General features: G+C 54.4%; 1 protein-coding gene and 1 long non-coding RNA gene across 5 annotated transcripts in view; both read right to left on the bottom strand.

Moving 5' to 3' along the window:
• LOC138510971 (uncharacterized) overlaps positions 1–2970 on the bottom strand; it is a 49150-nt gene extending 46180 nt beyond the window's left edge. Inside the window, exon 1 of the long non-coding RNA XR_011280504.1 lies at positions 2874–2970. This is a non-coding gene — a long non-coding RNA (uncharacterized lncRNA). The remainder of the gene's footprint in view (positions 1–2873) is intronic.
• Positions 2971–7783: 4813 nt separating this feature from the next.
• NR2F1 (nuclear receptor subfamily 2 group F member 1) lies at positions 7784–19705 on the bottom strand. Of its 4 annotated transcripts, none has more exons than XM_069627627.1 (3): positions 18743–19705; positions 15264–15791; positions 7784–8470 (listed from the first exon to the last, which is right to left on the bottom strand). In XM_069627627.1, the coding sequence occupies exons 1-3, from the start codon at positions 19152–19154 to the stop codon at positions 8190–8192; spliced, it is 1221 nt and encodes a 406-aa protein (XP_069483728.1). In that variant the 5' UTR covers positions 19155–19705; the 3' UTR covers positions 7784–8189. The 4 variants fall into 4 exon arrangements, with proteins under 4 accessions (XP_069483728.1, XP_069483729.1, XP_069483731.1 ...); XM_069627628.1 differs by lacking the exon at positions 18743–19705 and adding an exon at positions 16410–18694; XM_069627630.1 differs by lacking the exon at positions 18743–19705 and adding an exon at positions 16228–16383.
• Positions 19706–21634: the final 1929 nt, after the last annotated feature.

The raw sequence follows: 21634 nt of genomic DNA, 5'->3' as shown, positions 1-21634 counted from the left end.
AGAGGGCTCTGCATTCACCAACACGATGGCACCTGCACAATAATCCACTGGAAGCAAAGCGGGCGGCCTGGGGGGACAGCACGGCTGGGGCCCGTCCTTAGAACTCGGGGTGCCCTAAAAGGCCGTCGCGGTGACTAGGAGCGGGGCACGCACGCCGTGCACTCGGCTGCCAGCCCGTGCCTACACATTTCTTTTCAGAAACGAGGAGGGCATTCATAAAAATAAAGCTGCTTGGCAGACTTTATTTCAGGAAAGCAGATGTTAATTTCTGCTCGTCTCCATTTATGGCCGCGCACATGTGTGATGTTGGAAGGCGCCCAGCACGCCTTTATTATTTGCTAAATGGCTGCTGTCGGAGGGTTATTACCGTCACGCGGGCCTGGTGTGGCTTCTAAGAACTCCGCGCGAAACATCTGTGTGTTACCAGGCGAGGCCGGTGTCACTGCACCCCCGGCCCACCACGTTACCAAGGCAATGACCCAGCTCAGAGGAGATTGGGGGTGTCACTGCCTGGAAGAGTTCGCAACAGTTGGGGGGTGGGGGGAGGGCTAGTATCACGGGTTATGTTTGTGCTGGGCACGGTGAGTGGTCACGGCTGAGCTGTCACCACCAACTGCCCCGCCCCCATCATACATGTGCCCAGGCCTTCAGGCCTCGGCGGCCGGAGCCCGCCTCTGGAGTTCCCGCGATGGTTCCACACACTGTTGAGAGTTTGAAAATGTGGTCACTTTTGAAGTGATTTCCATCAATTACTGGTGAGTTCCAGAAACTCTGGGCGACGCTCCATCAAGGTCCGGAGCCCCTCCGCTCTGGAATGAAGTGGGCTCCGGGGCACCTGCCCGCAGCTTGAGAACCGCTCACAAGCTTCCCTGACATGAAAGAATAGCTCGGCGGGCTGTGCGCCTGCTGCTAAGCTGTGCATGCTTTCATCCTTTCAAAGTCCACCATTGGTGCCCAATTTAGCTTCTGGAAATGAGTTCTGTTTCTGAAGGGCCGAGTGGTTTAAAGCGTGCAGCCCCCCCCCCCCTCCCCTCCCCGGAGTGTGTGGGCGGGTGCACCGCGCTGGGCTCAGAAGGGGCCGGATTAGTGGTTGGAGGCGTCGCTACACCCCGACAAGCTCGCCGTCAGCTGGATAGACTTTCCCACGCCCTGAGGACAGGTGTCCGTCTCATCCCACAGGAACAAAAGACACCCGTGGCAAGGGCCAGGGACGACTACACCCGGGCTCGGGCGGGCCTGTAGTGCTACAGGCCCATGCCCGAACCAAACCCCTCTGGTGTGGGACAGTTCTTTTGCTCGAAGCAGTGGCACCTATTTTTGGTCTAATGTGGGCCGTTTTGAGGAGTTAATTCACTATGTGGTAATTGTTTTGGCCAGTGTTGTTGACTAAATATTCTTCAAACTCCACAATTTGCATCACACTTTCAAACTTTTCAAAAAACTCTCCCTTTGGGAACGATTCAAACAGTGTCCCAAAAGGAATGAATTGTCATGTGCAGCTGTGGGCCACTTTTTCGTTGGCGCCCGAGGCCATTTTACACCCCCCTGGCTACACCCCACAGCGCTTCTACGTGTGTGGGACTTCATGCCGGTTACTGGGCACAGCCAGAGGGCCTTTGGCCCAGAGTCACCCACAGAAAGAAGGTGCCCATGTAAGCCACAGCAAAACCGAGAGTGCCAGGAGCTCAGGCCCTTGGCTTGCCAGGGCACCCTGAGACAAAAGGCCCGCATGTTGGCGCTTTATTTGGGCCCCGAGCCTTAATCTCGGAGTGTGGCTCATGGGTCCGACTCAGCCATCCCTCATTTCCAATAGAATAAAAACTCGCTGATAACAGCTACTTATGCGGCGCTTAGAAGCCAGCGCAATCCAGCGCGAGGCAACATTAAAAAAAACACCAACATTATTAGTTGTTCGAAATAAAGAAAGGTGTGTATTCGTTGTTCTACGAGCATTCGCCGTGTTTAGTTTGGATTCTTAGTTCCCTGATTGAAGTGCAGGTTGGCAGGGGGCGTTATCCTTTCCACCTCATTGGCATAAGTAAAGGCGCATGTTCTCTTCCTGGCATATGCTCATCCTCGGAACTTAGGTTATGCATGTTTCATTCTTGACATGGCCTGTGCCTAAGAAACCGTGTGAGCGGGGCTCATTGACATACAGAAAGGGAAGTGACGTGCCAGGAAGCGAACCTATGTTCCAGGGATATGATGTGCACACGTCATTCAATGCGCCTTTCCTAATGGCAGAATGTGCACAGGGCGAGTGAGCAGTCAGCACCCAGGAAAGAATCGGCCTGCTGGAACTCCCCCAGAACAGACACTTAACAAGACTTAACTTTTCAACTAACTCCCCTTAAGACTCATCAATCATCCTAATGCATTTCCCTCTCCCTGTCTTTTTTCCCACTCAATGTAATTAGCGCCTAGATACCCAGCGCCTAGGCACGAGGGTGTTGTGCGCTGTAGTAAATACAAACATAAATAAATAAATAAATGTGCTCGCCGAGAAGTGGATCATCAGCACCTGGACAATAACGGGAGGGGGAAATGGCCCCTTAAAGTATCAAATGAGAGCACCCTTGAAATCTCAGAATCCCTATCGAGAAAGTGCCGGCAGAGCAAAGTGCTAATAGGACAGCGTCTACTCGCTCTCTCGTGGGGCCTTGTGCATAAGAGGGGGGTGAGGGGGGGGGGGGGAGCGGCTTAAGAGTCCCGGCTTCAGAGTGGCCGAAATCAAACTATACCATTCACCCAAACTATACCTGCGGGAGACACGCCGCCCGGGGGTGCTGTGCCCTCCCCTCCCCCTCCCATCCAGCCCAGGACCCGCTGCCAATGACAGCCCAAGTCCAGCCCGTAAGAAGGGAAAGTCTTACTGTGCGCCCTCGGCCGCCGCCCGTCCCCGCCGGCGCTATATTTCTCCCCGGCCTGGCAGCCCCGCGCGGCCCCCCGCACCCGCAGCCTTTGAGTGCACTCTGCCGATTGAGACATATCGCCCCCTATAAAAGGATCGCTTCGTGTGGGAGGTTGGACACAAACTTCGGCCTCGTGACTGGCATTCCCGAGCGACATGCATATTTTAAAACAACAAAGCCGGCCAGGCAGAGGGGCTCGGAGGAGAAGGGGGGTGAGGGGGCTCTTGGAGCGAAGGGGCCGGGTGACTAACATCTGCCAGTATGGCACCGTTCCCCCTGCAGCCCGCGCCTACCGGGGTGGCATTTTAGGGCCGTGGGGGGGCGTGGGGGGGAGAGGCTCGCCCACGGAGGGGAGGCTGGGGCCACCCCCATCGCATTATGAAATGGCCATGCTCCTGGGACAGCTGGGGACCAGGGCCACTGGCCCCTTGCTGCCCACCCTACCCAGAGCAGGTGCACGGGGTCCCTCAGGTGAGGGAACGCGAGAGTGCACGGAGGGTGGGAGTTCTGTGTGCATGACTACACGGCCAGGCTTTCATTTGAATTGCCCGCCACTCAAGGCGTCTGTGATTGGTGGGGAGAAGTAATACGGGAGACGTGTGCAGTTGGCCACCGAGGCCTGCTGTTTGCGTCTACATCTGTGGTGGCTCTTGGCGACGTGAGGACAAAAGCCGGGCGGCCTATCTCTGCTGCTTGTCAGCGCAGGCCCATGGGCTGGGAATGCTAATGAGGCGGTGGGGGTGGGGAGCCGGCCTGGGAGACTCGGCCCCTCTCCCCCGCCCTCTTCCGCGGGGATCGATGGCTGACCCCACGGTCCGGCTAGCGCCCTGTTTATCTGGCCGAGCAATGATATTATCAGCCGTAAACGTTATATACAGCCAACGTCTTCTTAAATCAACACAAAGGATCGCTTACAACTGCCCGGCCGGCCCCCGTAAAGGCCCCTCCGCCTCGCTGCTGGCGGGGGCGCTGTGCTGCTGGAGGTCTGGGCCTGACCCCTTGTGTACAGCTCTGCAGAAGACTGGGGAGAATTACAGGGCGTCTGCTGGGCCCAAGCGCATGGCTTCTGTCAGCCTGGCCAGGCCGCTATACATATCACGCCTGCCTGTGTGCATGGGGTTCTGTGCCTGCGCAGTCTCGCGGGGCCGTGGACCTACCTATGCATCCATCTACTCGTTTCTCCATTCAGCCAGTCCATGGACCGTCTCTATCTGTCGGTCTATGCATGCACCACATCAATGTAGCTGCATTATACATGCACTGCATGCATGCACCCGATTCGTGGGCAGTGTGCATGGACAGCGCGGGCGTCCTTTATCTATATGCACAGCATGCTAGCGCATTATATATTTCTGTATAGTATGCATGTACATTCGTGCATTATATGCAAGTGTATATATATATATATGTATATATAATATGCATTTTCAGAGAAGTATGTAGACACAATGCACGCACAGAATGTCTACAGCGTTAATGCACATTACCTATGTATTTAAAATATGTATGTGCACTTACCGTATGCATTCTCAGGGTGTGTGTGTAAATGCACTTGCGCGTTCTCAATGTGACTGGGCCTAGTAAGATCGCTGTTTTGTTCTCCCCTGCCCCCCCTCCTCCCTTGCCTTGTTGCACTCTGAAACACTTGTGTAGGAGCGCGATAGAAATAAAATATCAATGTATGCAGAATATGTGTGTGTGTGTAGAGTATGTAGATACCGTGTGCACAGTAAGCATGCATGCGCAATATGTATTGCTGGGGTGCCATAAGCGCACGGCAGGCGTGCACTGCGCGCGCGTCCTCGCGGGAGGTAATGTACACACAGCCACGGCATACGCTGCGCCGCCACATGGCTGCGAACCGCCGAGCAGGCCGCGCACGGGCTGCGAGAACGGCGCCGCCATCTTGGAAAAGCTTTCTTTATTAGCGGCGCCTGGGCGCAGCCTCTGCAGCTCCATGTTAAGTGCCGTGTTTACTGCTCTCGTCGTGACGTCGCTCCACCGAGCGGCGGGGCCTTTGGTGCAGATGACGACGGGAGCATTGCTGGCATTTTTGGGAGGGGTTGCTCAGCCCCTCCCCCGGAGCGAGGCCGGAAAGGCTGGAAAAAGAGGAAGCAAAAGTTGGAAATGGATTTGCTGACAAGTCGCGGTAATAGATGAGGGGCGCTTTCAGGGGGATACCTCAGACGTGAAATTGCACCCAGCTGGCTATGTAAGCAAACAAATAGGTCCATGTTCGCAGCCCCGATTTGCGGCCTGATGAATGGGGCGCGACAGAGGGAAATGGAGCTGTAACTCGTGCAGGAATCCGGGCTGCGCTGTTCCCACTGAAAGGGCCGGACCAGGGGACCGGGCCCCGGGGACAGGCGCTCCCATTTGTCTCTCAGACCGCCCTCTCCGTCCAGCAGACATGCCACTCCTCCACCGAGTGTGTGTCCAGGCACTTTTCTTTTTACTTACACACTCACCCACTCACTACTCCCCTAAGAGGGATTCCGAAACCAGCATCACACTCAAAAGAAACAGCCCCGAAAAAAGTAACCTCCAGCGCATGCACCACACACACGCATTTCTGGGTGGGGGGGGGGGGTCACGTGGCGTGCAATTACTGAGCGGAAAGAAGGTGGGCCCCCAAGGCGTCCTGAAGCGGCCGAGGGGGGCTTATTCCACCCCTAGTGCAATGCTCGAGTACTGGGTTATACACATACATTCGACACTCAGTTTTCTTAGTACGACTTTTAAACCAGTTAATTCTAATCTACTTTAGGAAAACGACCTTTCATTTTTTGGGCGGTGGGGGGGAGGCGTGCGCGGAGGTCCTAATACATTAACAGCTGTAACTGTGCATGACCTCTGTGGAAGGTTAATGCCACTCACATGACTATCGCCCCACTCTTCTCACACGTGGGTAATGTGGCCATTATCAGGGAGAGTGATACTAATGATGACTTTGCTTTTCTTCGGCTGGGGCTTGTATTACATTATGTATTGCCCGTGTTGTGTTGTTTTCTTTCGCAGTCGTGGGCGAGTCCTACCAATACTACACCTCATTCGTTCAGCAGTAAGGCAGAATTTTACTAAACCAGATCCCAGGGGCTGCCCGTGGGCGAGTGGTGCCCTGCATGTCTTGGTGGCATTCGCGCAGGCCCATGAACCCGTTTATCGCCCCCTTCTAAATAGCCTCCACGCCTTGCTGGGGCAGCTCGCCAAGCTATGCCAGGTCTCTGGAGAAAGGTCGCCCTTTTAAGCAGGGGGGCTCGAATCAACTGAACGGACTTGCAATTCCTAAAATATATTTGTCCCCTACCTACACGCCTGTAATGTCTGCATCCCTGGTGAAAAGTGGCTAGACGCCACTTCCAACTCCCCCCCCCCCATCCCCCAAAACGCGCCCTCGGCACAGGGTTTCCTGGCTCAATGTGCCAATGGTTCTTAAAAAAAACATGCAATTTGCAGGATCCCAGCAGGCCATCAAATGCCACGTTTCAGAGGTGCCCCCGGCCCGGCCAAGGGTTCCACATGCATGGGATTGGTGCACTCGGGTTGCCCTCTGCGGGATGTGCTGCACAATCTTAGTTCACGTGTATGCTGTCCCACGCCATCTTGGGTGTGCAAAGCTATTCTTTTCATTTGCACGCGGAGGGGCACTTCCAGCCCTGGCATTGCACCAGAGCACACTGTCCGCCACTCTGCCTCCATACTGCGAAGCAAGGCCATGCCCAGGGCTGCCAGCCATACAGGCCCGGAGGGGCATCGCACAGGGCTTCGACTCTAGGCCGTTTGGCCCCCAGCAGCTAAGAATGCACGCCTTCACAGCACTGCCGCGAGTCAACACAACACACAACTATCTACACCCAGCTACGCCGCCGTTTCTAAACACAAATATGCACGTATCCATAACACGGACCTTCTGAGACACATTTGATTAATATATGTAAATCTCTCTATATATATATATAATATAGAACTAGGCAGATTCCTCTATAATATGTAGATATATATGCCATCCTTGATTTCTTGCAAATGTGTGTGTGAGTGAATATATATGTATGTATATATATATATATATATATATATATATATATATATATATATATATATATACATACATACATACATACATACATACATACATATATATATATTATATATATCCCCCCGATTCATGGAATTTTTTATTTTTTGCACGGCTCAAAGTAACTTTGCACTGCTGACATAAACCGTGATTCATGGAACTGTGCAAAGTGTATTTTTGCAGTGCAACATGACTTTGCACTGCAAAAATACACTTTGCACAGTTCCATGAATCAGGGCTTGGTTCAGTGTGCAAAGTCACTTTGAACCATTAAAAAACCCACTGAATCGAGCGCATAGAGAGAGAGAGAGAGTGAGAGTGAGAAATGCAGAGCTAGAATCCTAGGAACATTGTAAAACATCTTTGCGCGCACACACATAGACACTCCTATTTGCGAGCCCCCGTGTGGAGCATAACAGGCGCTGAGCAATAATATATGAAATGCATGTCACAGTGAAGCTCAGGCTCGACCGTGATCCCTGTGTGTGGGCATTACCCAGCCCTGCAGTGCCCGCGGGAAGCCCCCTGCACTCGCATGGGCGCTGCAGCAGCGCGAGTACCATTCTATGGACCCCCTGCGAGGTGCCGCAGGCAACACAACTCTTTTTTTTTTTGCTAAATTCTTTTTTATTTTTGTTTAAATTTCCACTTCAATTTTAATTCTTGAAGAACATAGCGTGGACAACATATATCTGCACTCATTATAAGAAGCAAATGGTTATATCAAAAATGATTAGTATAGAGTCACAAGAAAACCTGGTTTGGAACCAGAAAAAAATACAAAACAGATAATAGATACGTAGACACAGGACAACTTCATTTTTAATAATTATTCGGAAAATGTTATCTCCCCCCTAAATCTCGCTTCATTGTTCTTTTGATGCGCGGAACGATGTCTTAAATTTGTTTTCGTTTTTGTTTTTTACAAAAAATGAAAATAAAGACTACTATTTTACAAAATGAATCAGAATGTCCATGGAATAAGTGTGTCTGTTTGTCTTGCTTTTCTACACGGGGCTGGGGCTGGGAGTTCTCTTTGTACAATGCATAACCCGAGCACTCCACAGTTTATCCACGGGAGTCCAATGCGCAGGCGCCGGCAAAATCCAAAGTCCGCGGACTCCGTGCACTCCGGGCCCCTGTCCTTCGCACATGTCCGTGGGGGCCCAGGGGGCGACCCCTCCAGAGTGTCTTAGCCGCCTCTAGGAGCACTGGATGGACATGTAGGGCCAGTTGAAGCTGCTGCCGGACAGCAGCATGTCCCGGATTAGTGTCTCGATGGGGGTCTTACCTACGAGGCGCACAAAGAAGAGCTGCTCGATGACGGACGAGGACACGGTGCGCAGAGAGGGCAGCCGCAGCAGCAGTTTGCCGAAGCGGCTCGGTTGGTTGGGGTACTGGCTGCGCACGTACTCCTCCAGCGCGCACTGGGACTTCTCCTGCAGGCTCTCGATGTGGGCGGCGTCTGACAGGCCGCAAGCGTCTGCCCGGGGGCCACACGAGCACAGGAAGGGAGACAAGCAGAGGGGCAAGCCGTTAGTATGCAGAGTAGCAGCGGAGACACAGTGCAACGTGCAATTAGGTACATTGGGCCAGAGGACTTCATCAAAGCATTCATTCACTCGGACATGCATCCACCAGCCATGCACGAACTCCGGTGTTAACCCCCACACCAATCCCTGGGTGTCTTTGTTCAACATCCTGTACCGCCTGACCGTCCCTCCTTCGTTCTCTTTTTTCTCTCCCTTCTTCTCTACATCTCTGTCACCCCCCTTCCTTCTCATCGACCGACAACCGCATTTTCACCTTTCCACCCCCCTCCCTCCCTCCCCCTTCCTTCTCCCCACCCCCTTGCTTCTCCCTCCCTCCCTCCCTCCCTCCCTCCCTCCCTCCCTCCCTCCCTCCCTCCCTCCCTCCCTCCCTCCCTCCCTCCCTCCCTTCCTTCCTTCCTTCCTTCCTTCCTTCCTTCCTTCCTTCCTTCCTTCCTTCCTTCCTTCCTTCCTTCCTTCCTTCCTTCCTTCCTTCCTTCCTTCCTTCCTTCCTTCCTTCCTTCCTTCCTTCCTTCCTTCCTTCCTTCCTTCCTTCCTTCCTTCCTTCCTTCCTTCCTTCCTTCCTTCCTTCCTTCCTTCCTTCCTTCCTTCCTTCCTTCCTTCCTTCCTTCCTTCCTTCCTTCCTTCCTCCCTCCCTCCCCCCCCCTTGTCGTGTTCTCCCCACAGGGTGGACGCCCCCTTCAGCGTGCGCAGAGGGGCCGTGTTGGCAGCCTCCCTCTCCCGGGCTGCATACAGGCCGAGCTCGTCTGTGAGAGCGCCGCGTTCCCGACAGGCTGAAGTATTTCCTCTTGCGACGGGTGACATTTTCTAGATGTGGCGGTGGAGGGCCGCTACCCCTCGCCCTGGCCTGCTTCCTAAACCCGCGGTGCTGCACCTCCACCCGAGACCGCTCGGAGCCGGTGGGGTACGGGGGGAGGGCCCCTCGCCCTTCTATGGGGGATTCTTTCTGGGTACCCCCGCCACCCGTCCCCGGCAAGGCGTGCATTTGCTGCTCGCGCTAATAGACACATTTCTGGCGTATAAATAATGCAGCCGGGAGAGCAAATGGCGAGAGGTGCGTGCGGGTGGGGATGGGAGTCTGAGCGCGGCAGCGACCCTGCCTTTAGTGTGCACCCGTGGGGCCCCCCAGGGGCCTGGGCATGTCACGCGCCGTCCTGGGTGTCCTTGTTCATAGTACATGTGAAACCTAGGCCTCCCATTGGGAGAAATATATTATACAAAACAGGTCAGCTCCGTGACATCTGGACAAAATAAGGCACACGTGTGTGACCCCCCCCGCACCCCCCAACAAATATCTGAATTAAGGACCTGAAAGGAATTCAATATATATACATGTACATGAATTTATTTATGCATTTTCTGCCGGCATTTTAATGTGTTGATTTTGAAATGTCTCTCATCCGAGGGGAGTAAACGACATGCTGAGAGTGCGGGGAGACAGGCACTCGGGCGTTTAAACGCGCACGAGGCCCCGAGATTAAGAAAGTGGATTAAAAGGCGCTCTCGAAGCCCGCTCGGATGCCAGCGCCTCGAAGGCGTACAACTAACCCACCGGCGCTGCATTGCGGGAGGTGTCAAGGGCCGGCCCTGCAGGACGGATCTCCGATAAGATTTTGCAAGCACAACTCCTCCACCGAGGGCCCTTGTAAGCTCGGCACGGGACTCGTGCACAGGCACACGCTGCACATGTGACACCCCTCCGCCGAGGCCCCGTACAGGATCCGAGACGGTGTGTGTGTGAGAGAGGGAGGGACACAAACACGCCGCGAAGGTGACGCCCCTCCGCTGAACTCGCAGCTTACTTATAAAGTACACATGTGATGTATACGCACTTTAGTCTTCCAGTACATATCAGGCGTGGCACTTCGGCGAGCGAACAAGGGGCCAGGGGGGTTGCAGCTGCGTGCTTGGACAGGGAGTGGAGCTCCGCCCCTGCAGGCCGGGGCACTGTTTGTCAGGCACGCTATACCTGTCACCTGTTTGCAAGCTCACACTCTGTGACAGCAAAGTGAGCAGCACGTTCGCTAACCTGCCCCCTTCCTCGCAAAGTCGCCGTTGCCAGGAAACACGATGATGCGGCGGCGAAAGGCGGAAAAACAAGTCCTCGATTCATGGCAAATTGACTGCGCACACGCTATCTTACTGTGCCAGTGACCGGGGGCAAGCTTTACAGTATTCTAAGTTTCCGAACGTTATTGTTATTAATTTTTGCGATATTATTGGGAGAGCTTCGTGGTGTGGCGGCGTTGTATTAATCAGTGACATATTTACCTTTCTCTTAAAAGCTCTTTAGGAAATATTTACACCCCACAAATACACATGCATGACTGCATGCACGACTGCAAGAGGGGCGGGGGATCCTCGCCCCAACATGTCCCCGCTTCGAGGTGTAATCCCAGTGCCAGCCAGCAGAAGCGGTGTGCACGCTCTGTCCAACAGAGGCAGGTGGATAGAGACACAGACAGACACATAGTGGATTTATAGATAGGCAGAGAGGAACACAGGCAGAAAAACTGATGGATGGCTGGATGGATGCAAAAGAACAAATAGACAGCCAGGCAGAAACACAGGCAGAAAAACGGATGCATGCATGGATGGATAGATGCAAAAGAACAAATAGACAGCCAGGCAGAAACACAGGCAGAAAAACGGATGCATGCATGGATGGATAGATGCAAAAGAACAAATAGACAGCCAGGCAGAAACACAGGCAGAAAAACGGATGGATGGATGGATAGATGCAAAAGAACAAATAGAAGGCCAGGCAGAAACACAGGCAGAAAAACGGCTGCATGCATGGATGGATAGATGCAAAAGAACAAATAGACAGCCAGGCAGAAACACAGGCAGAAAAACTGATGGATGGATGGATAGATGCAAAAGAACAAATAGACAGCCAGGCAGAAACACAGGCAGAAAAACGGATGCATGCATGGATGGATAGATGCAAAAGAACAAATAGACAGCCAGGCAGAAACACAGGCAGAAAAACGGATGGATGGATGGATAGATGCAAAAGAACAAATAGACAGCCAGGCAGAAACACAGGCAGAAAAACGGCTGCATGCATGGATGGATAGATGCAAAAGAACAAATAGACAGCCAGGCAGAAACACAGCCAGAAAAACGGCTGCATGCATGAATGGATAGATGCAAAAGAACAAAGAGACAGCCAGGCAGAAACACAGGCAGAAAAACTGATGGGTGGATGGATAGATACGAAAGAAGAAATAGACAGCCAGGCAGAAACACAGGCAGAAAAACGGATGCATGGATGGATAGATACGAAAGAAGAAATAGACAGCCAGACAGAAACACAGGCAGAAAAACTGTGTGGTTGGATGGATAGATGCAAAATAACAAATAGACAGGCAGGCAGAAACACGGGCAGAAACAATGATGGATGGATGGATAGATAAAAAAGAATAGACAGGCAGAAACACAGGCAGAAAAAAAGATGGATGGATGGATAGATAAAAAAAGAATAGACAGACAGAAACACAGGCAGAAAAACTGATGAATGGATGGATAGATACAAAAGAACAAATAGACAGCCAGGCAGAAACACAGGCAGAAAAAAATATGGATGGATGGATGGATGGATAGATAAAAAAGAATAGACAGCCAGGCAGAAACACGGGCAGAAAAACTGATGAATGGATGGATAGATGCAAAAGAACAATAGAAAGCCAGGAAGAAAGACAGGCAGACAAACTGATGGATGGATGGATAGATGCAAAATAACAAATAGACAGCCAGGCAGAAACAGGCAGAAAAACTGATGGTTGGATGGATAGATGCAAAATAACAAATAGACAGCCAGGCAGAAACAGGCAGAAAAACTGATGGTTGGATGGATAGATGCGAAAAAAGAAATAGTCAGCCAGGCAGAAACACAGGCAGACAAACTGATGAATGGATGGATAGATACAAAAGAACAAGTAGACAGCCAGGCAGAAACACAGGCAGAAAAACTGATGGATGGATAGATAAAAAAAGAATAGACAGCCAGGCAGAAAAACTGATGGATGGATGGATAGATAAAAAAAAGAATAAATAGAGAGGCAGAAACACAGGCAGAAAAACTGATGGAGGTATGGATAGATGCAAAAGAACAAATAGACAGCCAGGCAGAAACACAGGCAGAAATACTGATGGATGGATGGATAGATACAAAAGAACAAATAGACAGCCAGGAAGGAAGAAAGACAGGCAGAAAAACGGATGGATAGGTAGATTAATAGACATGGACAAAATGATAAATAGACAGCTAGGCAGAAACACAGACAGACAAACTGGTGGATAGATGGATACAACATGATAAATAAACAGCTTGGCAGAAACAGACAGAAAGATTGATGGATGGAACGATACATAAAAACAAACAGATACATAGACAGCCAGGCAAAAACAAAAAAAGAAAAATAGATGGATAGACAGAGACAAAAAAATGCACAGCGAGGGAAAGAAGAAAAGATGGATAGATAAATAGACAGAATGATACATATAAAGCTAGGCAGAAACAGACAGAAACAAAGATGGATGGATAGATTAATAGAGATAAAAGGGATAAATAGACAGCTCTGCAGAAACGCAGACAGAAACATATATGGATAGATAGACAGATAGAGTAATAGAAACAAAATGATAAATAGACAGCTAGGCAGAAACATAGACAGAAATAAAATAGATGAATGGATAGATATATGAATATAGATAAAAGGATAAATAGACAGCTAGGCAGAAACACAGCCAGACGAATAGTTGGATGGCTAGACTGAGAGACGCATGGGGAGATCGATAGATAGGGAGATAGATACTCAGCCACAGACACAGGGTGGGCACGCAGGCAGTTGATGCATGGATAGAAAGGCAGACCGGCAGCTAGATAGAAACGTGGCTAGGCAAATAGCTGTGCAATGAGACAGAGATAGACGGGCGGATAGATGAGGGTGCAGACACACGGCCGCCCATGCCCACGTTATACCGGTCTTTAAATCTCAGTACCAGTCAGAGATAGTGGCCATGCAAGTGGCTGCTCCATCTCTTGATGTGAACCTTTAGCCCCCCCCCCCACCATATCTAGTTTAGGAAGATGTAGGTGTGTGTGCGCTGGGGGTGGGCACGGGGCGCAACCCCCTAGTGACAGAACCGTCCCATACATGTGACACCCAGGATTCCCGTGCCATGACAGCGACGCTCTCAAGAAAATATACAGGAGACTTTTTCGGAGGGGGGGTGGGTAGATTTTCTACAGAAAGCCCTTCCACTGGAGCAGGAGCCTCGTCGGCTGCGTGCCCCTCAACAGGCCTTGTTTACACACTTCGAGAAAAGCTTTGCCAAACGCGTGGCCACTGCTGTTTTGGGCCGGGGCACCGTTTCTGCCCAGTTCCTCATGAGACAAGGTGATGTAAATGCGAACACCGACCTCGGGGCGGCCATGCGGCAGTCCCTGGCATGGGCGTTATCCCGGGGTGCAAGGCCCCATAGCCGGCCCAGATCCGCGGACTCTAGTGCACGGAGGCCACCTCCCGCACACCAACCATGCGCTGCCGCCCTAATAAATTATCCCATGGTCAAATCGATATTAATAGCGCTCGTGCTACTTTACAGTGCTGTGCAAACGTAGCAGCCATTTAATGCAATGTAAACACCCCTCTCCCGGTGCAGCGTGAGGGGGTGGCCGAGGCAGCCCGACGTGCTCACTCTTTGTTTAAGAATGCATTTTATTTTTATTTTGACTCCGCCTAATTTCAATTTAGATTTACGTTGGCTCGTTATGCGTCGCCACTGTGGCTGAGTTATGGGGGAAGATGCGATAAAAAGAGAGCGTCTGCTTTATTGCGCTTTGTTTATTTGGCAAGAGGCTCTTTGCGTGTGTCTCCTTCGCTCGGCGGGCTGATAAAACGTGCTGCGGGTGTGAGCGGCGAGGGGAGGCCTGCTTAGGGGGCGCGCGGCGCCGCTACCTTCCTCGATAAGCGGGGCCGTCCATTATAGCGCGCTTTGTTGACACGCGTGCTGCCACCGGCGCCGCCAACAGTAACAGCATGCAATCTGTTACACAGGCACGCCGGGCCCGTGCACGGGGGTTGGGATTCTTCAGCAGCCGTGCCCTGCAAGGTGCTTTTTAAAAGATACGCGCGTGTGTCTGCAAAGACGGGCGAGATCTGCTCAGGCAGCAACAAAGGGGATTTATTTCAGCCGTCTCTGCGCCCATTCTTTGCCGAAAAAACGCCCCGCGCAAATATGGCACGGTGTCGGGTGCAGGGTGAGCGAAACACGGTGTGTGCTGCAACACCCTCGTGGGAGCAGTGGCCAGGCTGCCCGAGGAGCACGCAAGGAGCCCCCGGGCAAGGGCAGGAGGACCCCAAGCTCGCCCAGCGGCCAGGAGACCCGAGGCTGTCTGGTGGTGCCCGATGCTTGCCTACGGGATAGCCCTGCCCTGAGCGCCAGAACCACCTCAGTCACCCCTCTTCAGATGTGTGGTTATTTCAACCCCTACCTCCAACCTTTGACCCCACCTCCTATTTACCCTGCCCCCTGACACGGCCAAGAGAATAGGAGACGCTGCCCCTGTCTGTCAGTGAGGCCGAGGCCGTGAACCATGCACCCTGACCTCGCACCTCTGCGGAGCACCGCAGCAGCCCAGCACGGCACGCCACCCACGCACACACAGACACACACACACGCACACACACGGCACCGCCGCCCCCCGCCCCCGCTCACCTGAGGTGAAGAGCACGATGGCCTTGAGGCAGCTGTACTCGGCGGAGTCGACGTGCAGGGCCTTGAGCTTCTCCACCTGCTCCTGGAAGATGCGGATGTGGTCCATGAAGGCCACCACGCGGTCGGCGGACATGGGCGAGGCGTGCAGGCCGGCGGCGGCCAGCAGCGGCGCCACGTGCAGCGGCATGGCGCACTGGGCGGCGTTCAGCACGAAGAGCTCGCTCCAGGTGAGCCGCAGCAGGGCCACCTGGTCGGTGATCTGCAGGTCCGGGAAGAAGGGGATGTTGCGGGCCCACTCCACGGCGCTGAAGAGCAGGCGCGCCGCCAGCTCGCAGATGTTCTCGATGCCCATGATGTTGTTGGGCTGCATGCACTGGCTGCCGTAGCGCGACGTGGGGTAGGGCTCGGCGCGCAGCAGCAGCGAGATGTAGCCCGACAGGTAGCAGTGGCCGTTCAGCGGGTCGCCGTTGGTCAGCGCGTACTGGCCTGGGTTCGGCTGGGTCGGCGGCATTCTTCCTCGCTGAACCGCTGACAAAAAGAAAGAGAAGGGAGAGGAAATGTGCAACCAGGGCTGACAATGCCACAGCGACAGTCCCGGCCCCCGCCACCCCCCAAAGAAAGGCATGCTGCTATTCGCCCAGGCTCCAAAAACAGACATGTGCATATATAGTGCAAAGAAAAGAATAAGCCCCCCGCCAGCCTTCTCTGTCCCACGCTCGCAGTAAAAGAAATATTTTTTGTATGTAGGCCCAGAATAAGGGAAAATGCAGTATATTGCGTGCGGAGCCAGGGCCCTTCATAAATGCCAGAAAATGCTTCCCCGTGCCCGTGAAAGACATACCAACAGCATCCAACATGAAGGCGGAAATGCAGGCAAAAGACCCCATCTCAGCGCCCGCACACACGCGACTGCCCCCACCCCAGCAGCGAAGGCGGCCCCGGCCAGGCACTCAAGGATGCTTACATCTCAATCCCGCCGCACACAGAACCCGCCTCCGGAGAGAGCCGATACACACACACACACACACACACACCGCACTCTGCAATCAAGTCTGGGGCTCTGCTCCCCAGAACCTGGGGAATAAAAAGAAATGCAAGAAAAGAAGAGAAAAAAGGAGAAATGGAAAAAAATGTAGGCGGACTTACTGTAGGTAAACATGAGTGAAAGTGGGTGGCAGGGAAAGAGTGGCCTGTTCTGGGGCTGGCAGCGGCAGACGCCTGCACACAGATTTGCACCCTGCATGCACAAGGTTGCAACTGCAGAAACACTGGATTCATTAACCCAGCTCGATGCAAAACGTAAGCAGGCTCCGAGTTCCAAAAGCTGACCAAAGTTTTTTTTTATGTGTGTGTGTGTGCGCGCGCGTGAGCGTGTGCGCTGCGTGTTTTGCCTCAGCGCTGCCAACAATTCTAGCTGGTTTGCGAGCAGAGGCAACTAGCTGGGCTCGGGGCGACGCAGGGCGGAATATTTCAGAGCAGTTGCCATTTTTCTGCTATTTCTCGCCCTCCGCCTTGCTTTGGTGGTGACTGCGCGTTTGCCGCCTCGCCTCCAGCGGGGAGTTCGGCAGCGCTCAGGGTAGTGTTTCTTGACTACACGGCTCTAAGTTTTGCCGAGAAGAACCCACAATAAACAAGGTGCCACTGCAAGCAGGAAGGCCTGATATTGAGGACTCTTGCAGGCTAGGCCCACAGAATTAAGGGCGACGAACCCGCCCGGTCTGCCGTGCTTTGTGAAAAGGGCTGGTGGGCCCCGTGTGGAAAGATTTCACGCACAGTGACACGCCACCCACACACGGCACGGAATAAATAACGTACATTTTTTTCCCACGAATAATTTCACCAATACTACACGAAGAAACTGACCTTCTGTAGCTCCATTTATTCGACATTGTGCTTTTTTCTAATAAAAAAAAGCGGACACAAATAGCGCGAGGCTGCCCTACGAAGAAGGGAGAGTGGCGCGCTGGAAGCGGGCCGCGGTGTCAACTGGGTGGCCAATTTGTGTGAGAAAAAAATAGGGGTCTGGCAATAAAAAATGCCCCGTGTGATGGCGATGCTTCGTGGGGAGAAAAGCAAGGCCGTGCTTCGGGGGCCTGCCTGCCGTGGCGACGGCGCCGCTTACACACGGCGCTGCCATTCACGGCCTGGCTCTTATTCTGCCATTCTAAGGGGGGCTCTGCGCGGAATTTAGGGGGCTGTTTGCAGCTGGGGTGGCTCCCAGCAGGTTGGCGGTGCGGGGAAGCTCGGCGTGGCCCAAATGGCCTTGCCACGGCCACTGCTCGCCGCCACGACGGGACAGCCCAGCCGTCACGACTGATATTCAGATTATGAAACGGCAGAAAGGGGTGGCGCTGTCAGTTCGAAATATCCCACATGCACCGTGTATAAATGTGGACCGTAACCATGCACACGAGACCTCACGAGGCGATGAAAAACACACGGGCGCACCACAACACCGCAGTCTCCCCCACATACGCACGAACATGCCCAATGCATACCACAGATGCACACACCACAGAATAGATGCACCCACAAACTGGCAGAGGCACAGAAAAACACACGGGCGCCACACAACACCACAGTCTCCCCCATACATGCACGGACATGCCCAGAGGCGTACCACAGATGCGCACACCACAGAATAGATGCACCCACAAACTGGCAGAGGCACACAAAAACACACGGGCGCACCACAACACCGCAGTGTCCCCCACACACGTGCCGACTTGCCCAGATGCATACCACAGATGCACACACACCACGGAATAGATGCACACACAAACTGGAAGAGGCCCACAAACACACACGGGCGCACCACAACACCACAGTCTCCGCACATGCGCACGGTCATGCCCAGATGCATACCACAGATGCACACACCACAGAATAGATGCACCCAGAAACTGGCAGAGGCATACACAAACGCACGGGCGCCCCACAACACCTCGGTCTCCCACACACAGGCACGGACATTCCCAGATGCATACCACAGTTGCACACACACCACGGAATAGATGCACCCACAAATTGGCACAGGCACACACAAACACACAAGCTCACCACAACATCACAGTCTCTCCCACACACGCACGGACATGGTCAGATGCATACCACAGATGCACACACCACAGAATAGATGCACCCACAAACTGGCAGAGGCATACACAAACGCACGGGCGCCCCACAACATCGCAGTCTCCCCCACACACTCAAGGACATGGCCAGATGCACACCACAGATGCACACACACACCACGGAATAGATGCACACACAAAGTGGCGGAGGCACAGAAAAACAGTCGTTAACACGCAACGGGCCTGATTCGCAAAGCTTTTTTTCCAGGGGGGATTTGCCCCTGGGAAAACGCGCGTGCAAATCCGGCCCTGGGGCACACACAGCATGAAGACTCAGTCACACACGAGCTCCCCGGGCATGTGCACGCGCAGGCAGACGCGGAATGCAATAGAAGAAACATTCACCTTCTCGCCGCATGCCCACCTTCAGGCACTTCTTGAGGCGGCAGTACTGGCACTGGTTGCGGTGGTGCTGGTCGATGGGGCAGTTGCGGTTGGCCCGGCACGTGTAGGTCAGGTTCCGGCGGACGCTCCTCTTGAAGAAACTTTTGCAGCCCTCGCAGGTGAACTGGCCGTAGTGCTTGCCGCTGGACTTGTCCCCGCACACCACGCACTCGATGTGCTGCTGCTGCCCGCCCGAGCCCTGCTGCTTCTCGGCCGTGCCGCCCAGCGCCCCCGGCGTGGAGGGCGCGCCGCCCGGCTGGCCCGGCGTCTGCGGCGTGTGCGGGGCGCCCGGCTCCCCCCGCGCCGGCTGCGTGCCCGGGTTCGGGGCCACGTCCTCCTGCGGGTCTCTCCAGCTGCTGACTACCATGGCCATATCTCGGGCCCAGGGGGGGCGGGCGGCGGCCAGGGCCTCGGGCCGGGGCCGCGGGCTCGGCCGTCCTGCTGTCTGGAGGGGTGGGAGCTGCGGGGCTGGAGGCCCCCGGGGGGCGGGCAGGGAGGCTGGGCGCTCACCGGAGGTCCCCGCTCAGGGCCTGCGGGTGTCCGGGGGCCAGGTCCAGGGCAGCCCGCAGGCAGCCATGCAGCTGCGTCGGCAGCACGCAGCGCTCTCTGCCCCTTGCCTTTCGCTTGCTTTTTTTTTCCTTCTTCTGGTTCACATGGAAAAGAGATCAGCCTGGTGGCAGGGGGTGGGGGGGCCCAGCTCACGGTGCCCGGGGCAGAGGTGCGTGCATTCGGCAAGATCCAAAGTGCGGCGTCGTGCAGTGAAACCCTCGCGCTCCTTCAGCGCCGGCGGCGGAACAATAACCCGCGGACCTCCGATTGTCTCTGCATTCGCCTCATTCTTTTTCAGTCTTTTAAATAAAAGTCCTCTCTGAAAGCAGCCACATTGTTGCCCCTTTTGCACGGCTCCCCTCCTCCCTCCCCCCCACCCGCCCCCACCCTCAAAAAACAAAAACAAAAAAAAAATGTGCACACCAGCAAAGCCCAACAATGCGAGGCTGCAGCGCCCTTGTGGTGTCACCTCTCCAGCGAGATCGAGACGAAGGCGGGGGAGCGGAGAAGGGGGGCCGGGGCGCCCCGCGAGTCGGCCGTGGTGGTGCTGCTGCCGCCGCCGCCGCTGCTGCTGCTGCCGGTGCCGGTGCTGGGGGCTCCGCGCGCCGCCGCCGCCTCCACCGCGCGCTATATACTGAACTTTGACACCACTATTGAGACTGACACGTTTCTATGGAGATCGCTGCCTTATATGGAGCCCCGTGTCAGGGAGCCAAGAGAGGGGGAGCGGGAGAGAGAGGGGCCGCCGGCGGCGCACAATCAAAGGCGACTGACTGGCCAGAGCCCGGCATCGCAGGGGAGGCCCGGGCGGGCAAGCCTCCCGCGCCCCATTGGCTGATGCACTTTCTCACCCCCCCACCCCCCACCAACCTTCTCCTCCCTCCCTCCCTCCCGCCCCTTCCCTCTCCCCTGCTCCGCTCTCCTCTCTTCCTCTGCCTCCTCGGTACCCACAGTGGCACGCGGCTGCGGTGGGCGAGGGGTTGCGGGGACAGGAACTCTCACTGACCTGGCGGAGGTGGGTGACAGGTGATGGGAAGCGCCCCCCCCCGCACCCCCCCCTTCCCTCCACATTCTCTCGAATGCGTTATTTTCCGCACCGACCATGGACCATTTTGATGGGGCTAAGAGGGATGAAAAGTGATTATAACCTTTATCCCCCATTTTTACATAAGTGTCTTATTTTGTATCCCTTCTTTTGTTCCCAAATTACATGTGTTGCTAAATCCCGTCTCGGTTTCCGCGTCCGTGAGCACAGCTGGCTGCGCTCATATCTCTGCTCCCGTATTGCACACGTACACACGTGTGTATGTCGTGTGGGTTTTAATTACGATGCTGGACGGCAGGGGCTCGGCCGGGCACAGGGCTCACATTGTAAACGGGCATTCCTTCCCCCTGGAAGGTCTTCACCTCCCTCGTTTTTTTTGTTTTTTTTTTCCTGCCAGCCTCTTCAAAGAGCGTGGGTGCTCCGATAATTAGGAATACTACAAAAGTAAGTTCTGGTTTTGTTGTTGGGGAGATGAATGCGTGTACGGGAGTGTCCCTGCGCAGGGTGTCGGAATCGCTGGCTGCGGCTGCCACCTAGCGGTCAGCGCGGGATCGCAGCCTGGCGGGCGCCTGCACCGGGCCGAAATCCCTGCCTCTCGGTCCCCCCTTTTCCCACACAGCCTGACTGACGTCCGCCGCGCACCCTACCCACTGTGCATGCTGTTCGGCTCCAAACACTGCACACTTTCCCACGCCGCGCCCCCGGCGTGCCGTGCCCGGCGGCCCCCAGTCCCGATTGAGATGTGTGATGTGCATTGCAAGGCGCGCATGCAGCTAGGCCACGTCACTCACACCACGTAAAGTTCTATTCACTGGAGCTGTGCTGAAAAAGTAGTCTTGCAATTCTCAGATTGTCCACCTGCATGAATGAAATTGTGCATTACAAAAAAATGCATTCTCGTTCCGTTTGTTTTATTGGGTTGGCGTAGAAGGGACCTGTGAGATAGTGAAGAAAACATGATCTTTATTCTCTGCAGATGTAACGGGGGTCTGTCGCTCAGCAGCCTCCGCCTCGGCGCTGCTTTTGTCTGTGCACTGACAGGGAGGATGTTGTTGGCAGTTCAGCGGGTCGCTCCCTGCCCCCCTCCCCCCCATACCCCCCTCCAAATAACTCTCTCCATTCTGTCTCCCGGTCAGTGAGAAGGTGAAACGAACAAGATTAAAGCAGACAATGGCGGAGCTCTGTCTGCCGATCCTCCAGCGTTCAGCCCAGAGGCTGCGAGGGGACCAGGAGTGAAAGAGGCAGAGCCAGGCAGAAGG

This window comes from Ambystoma mexicanum, chromosome 6p, assembly GCF_040938575.1.
Source record: "Ambystoma mexicanum isolate Mex_15411 chromosome 6p, UKY_AmexF1_1, whole genome shotgun sequence".
In the NCBI taxonomy this organism is placed as follows: domain Eukaryota; kingdom Metazoa; phylum Chordata; class Amphibia; order Caudata; family Ambystomatidae; genus Ambystoma; species Ambystoma mexicanum.
This window is presented reverse-complemented; position numbering and strand designations above follow the sequence as displayed.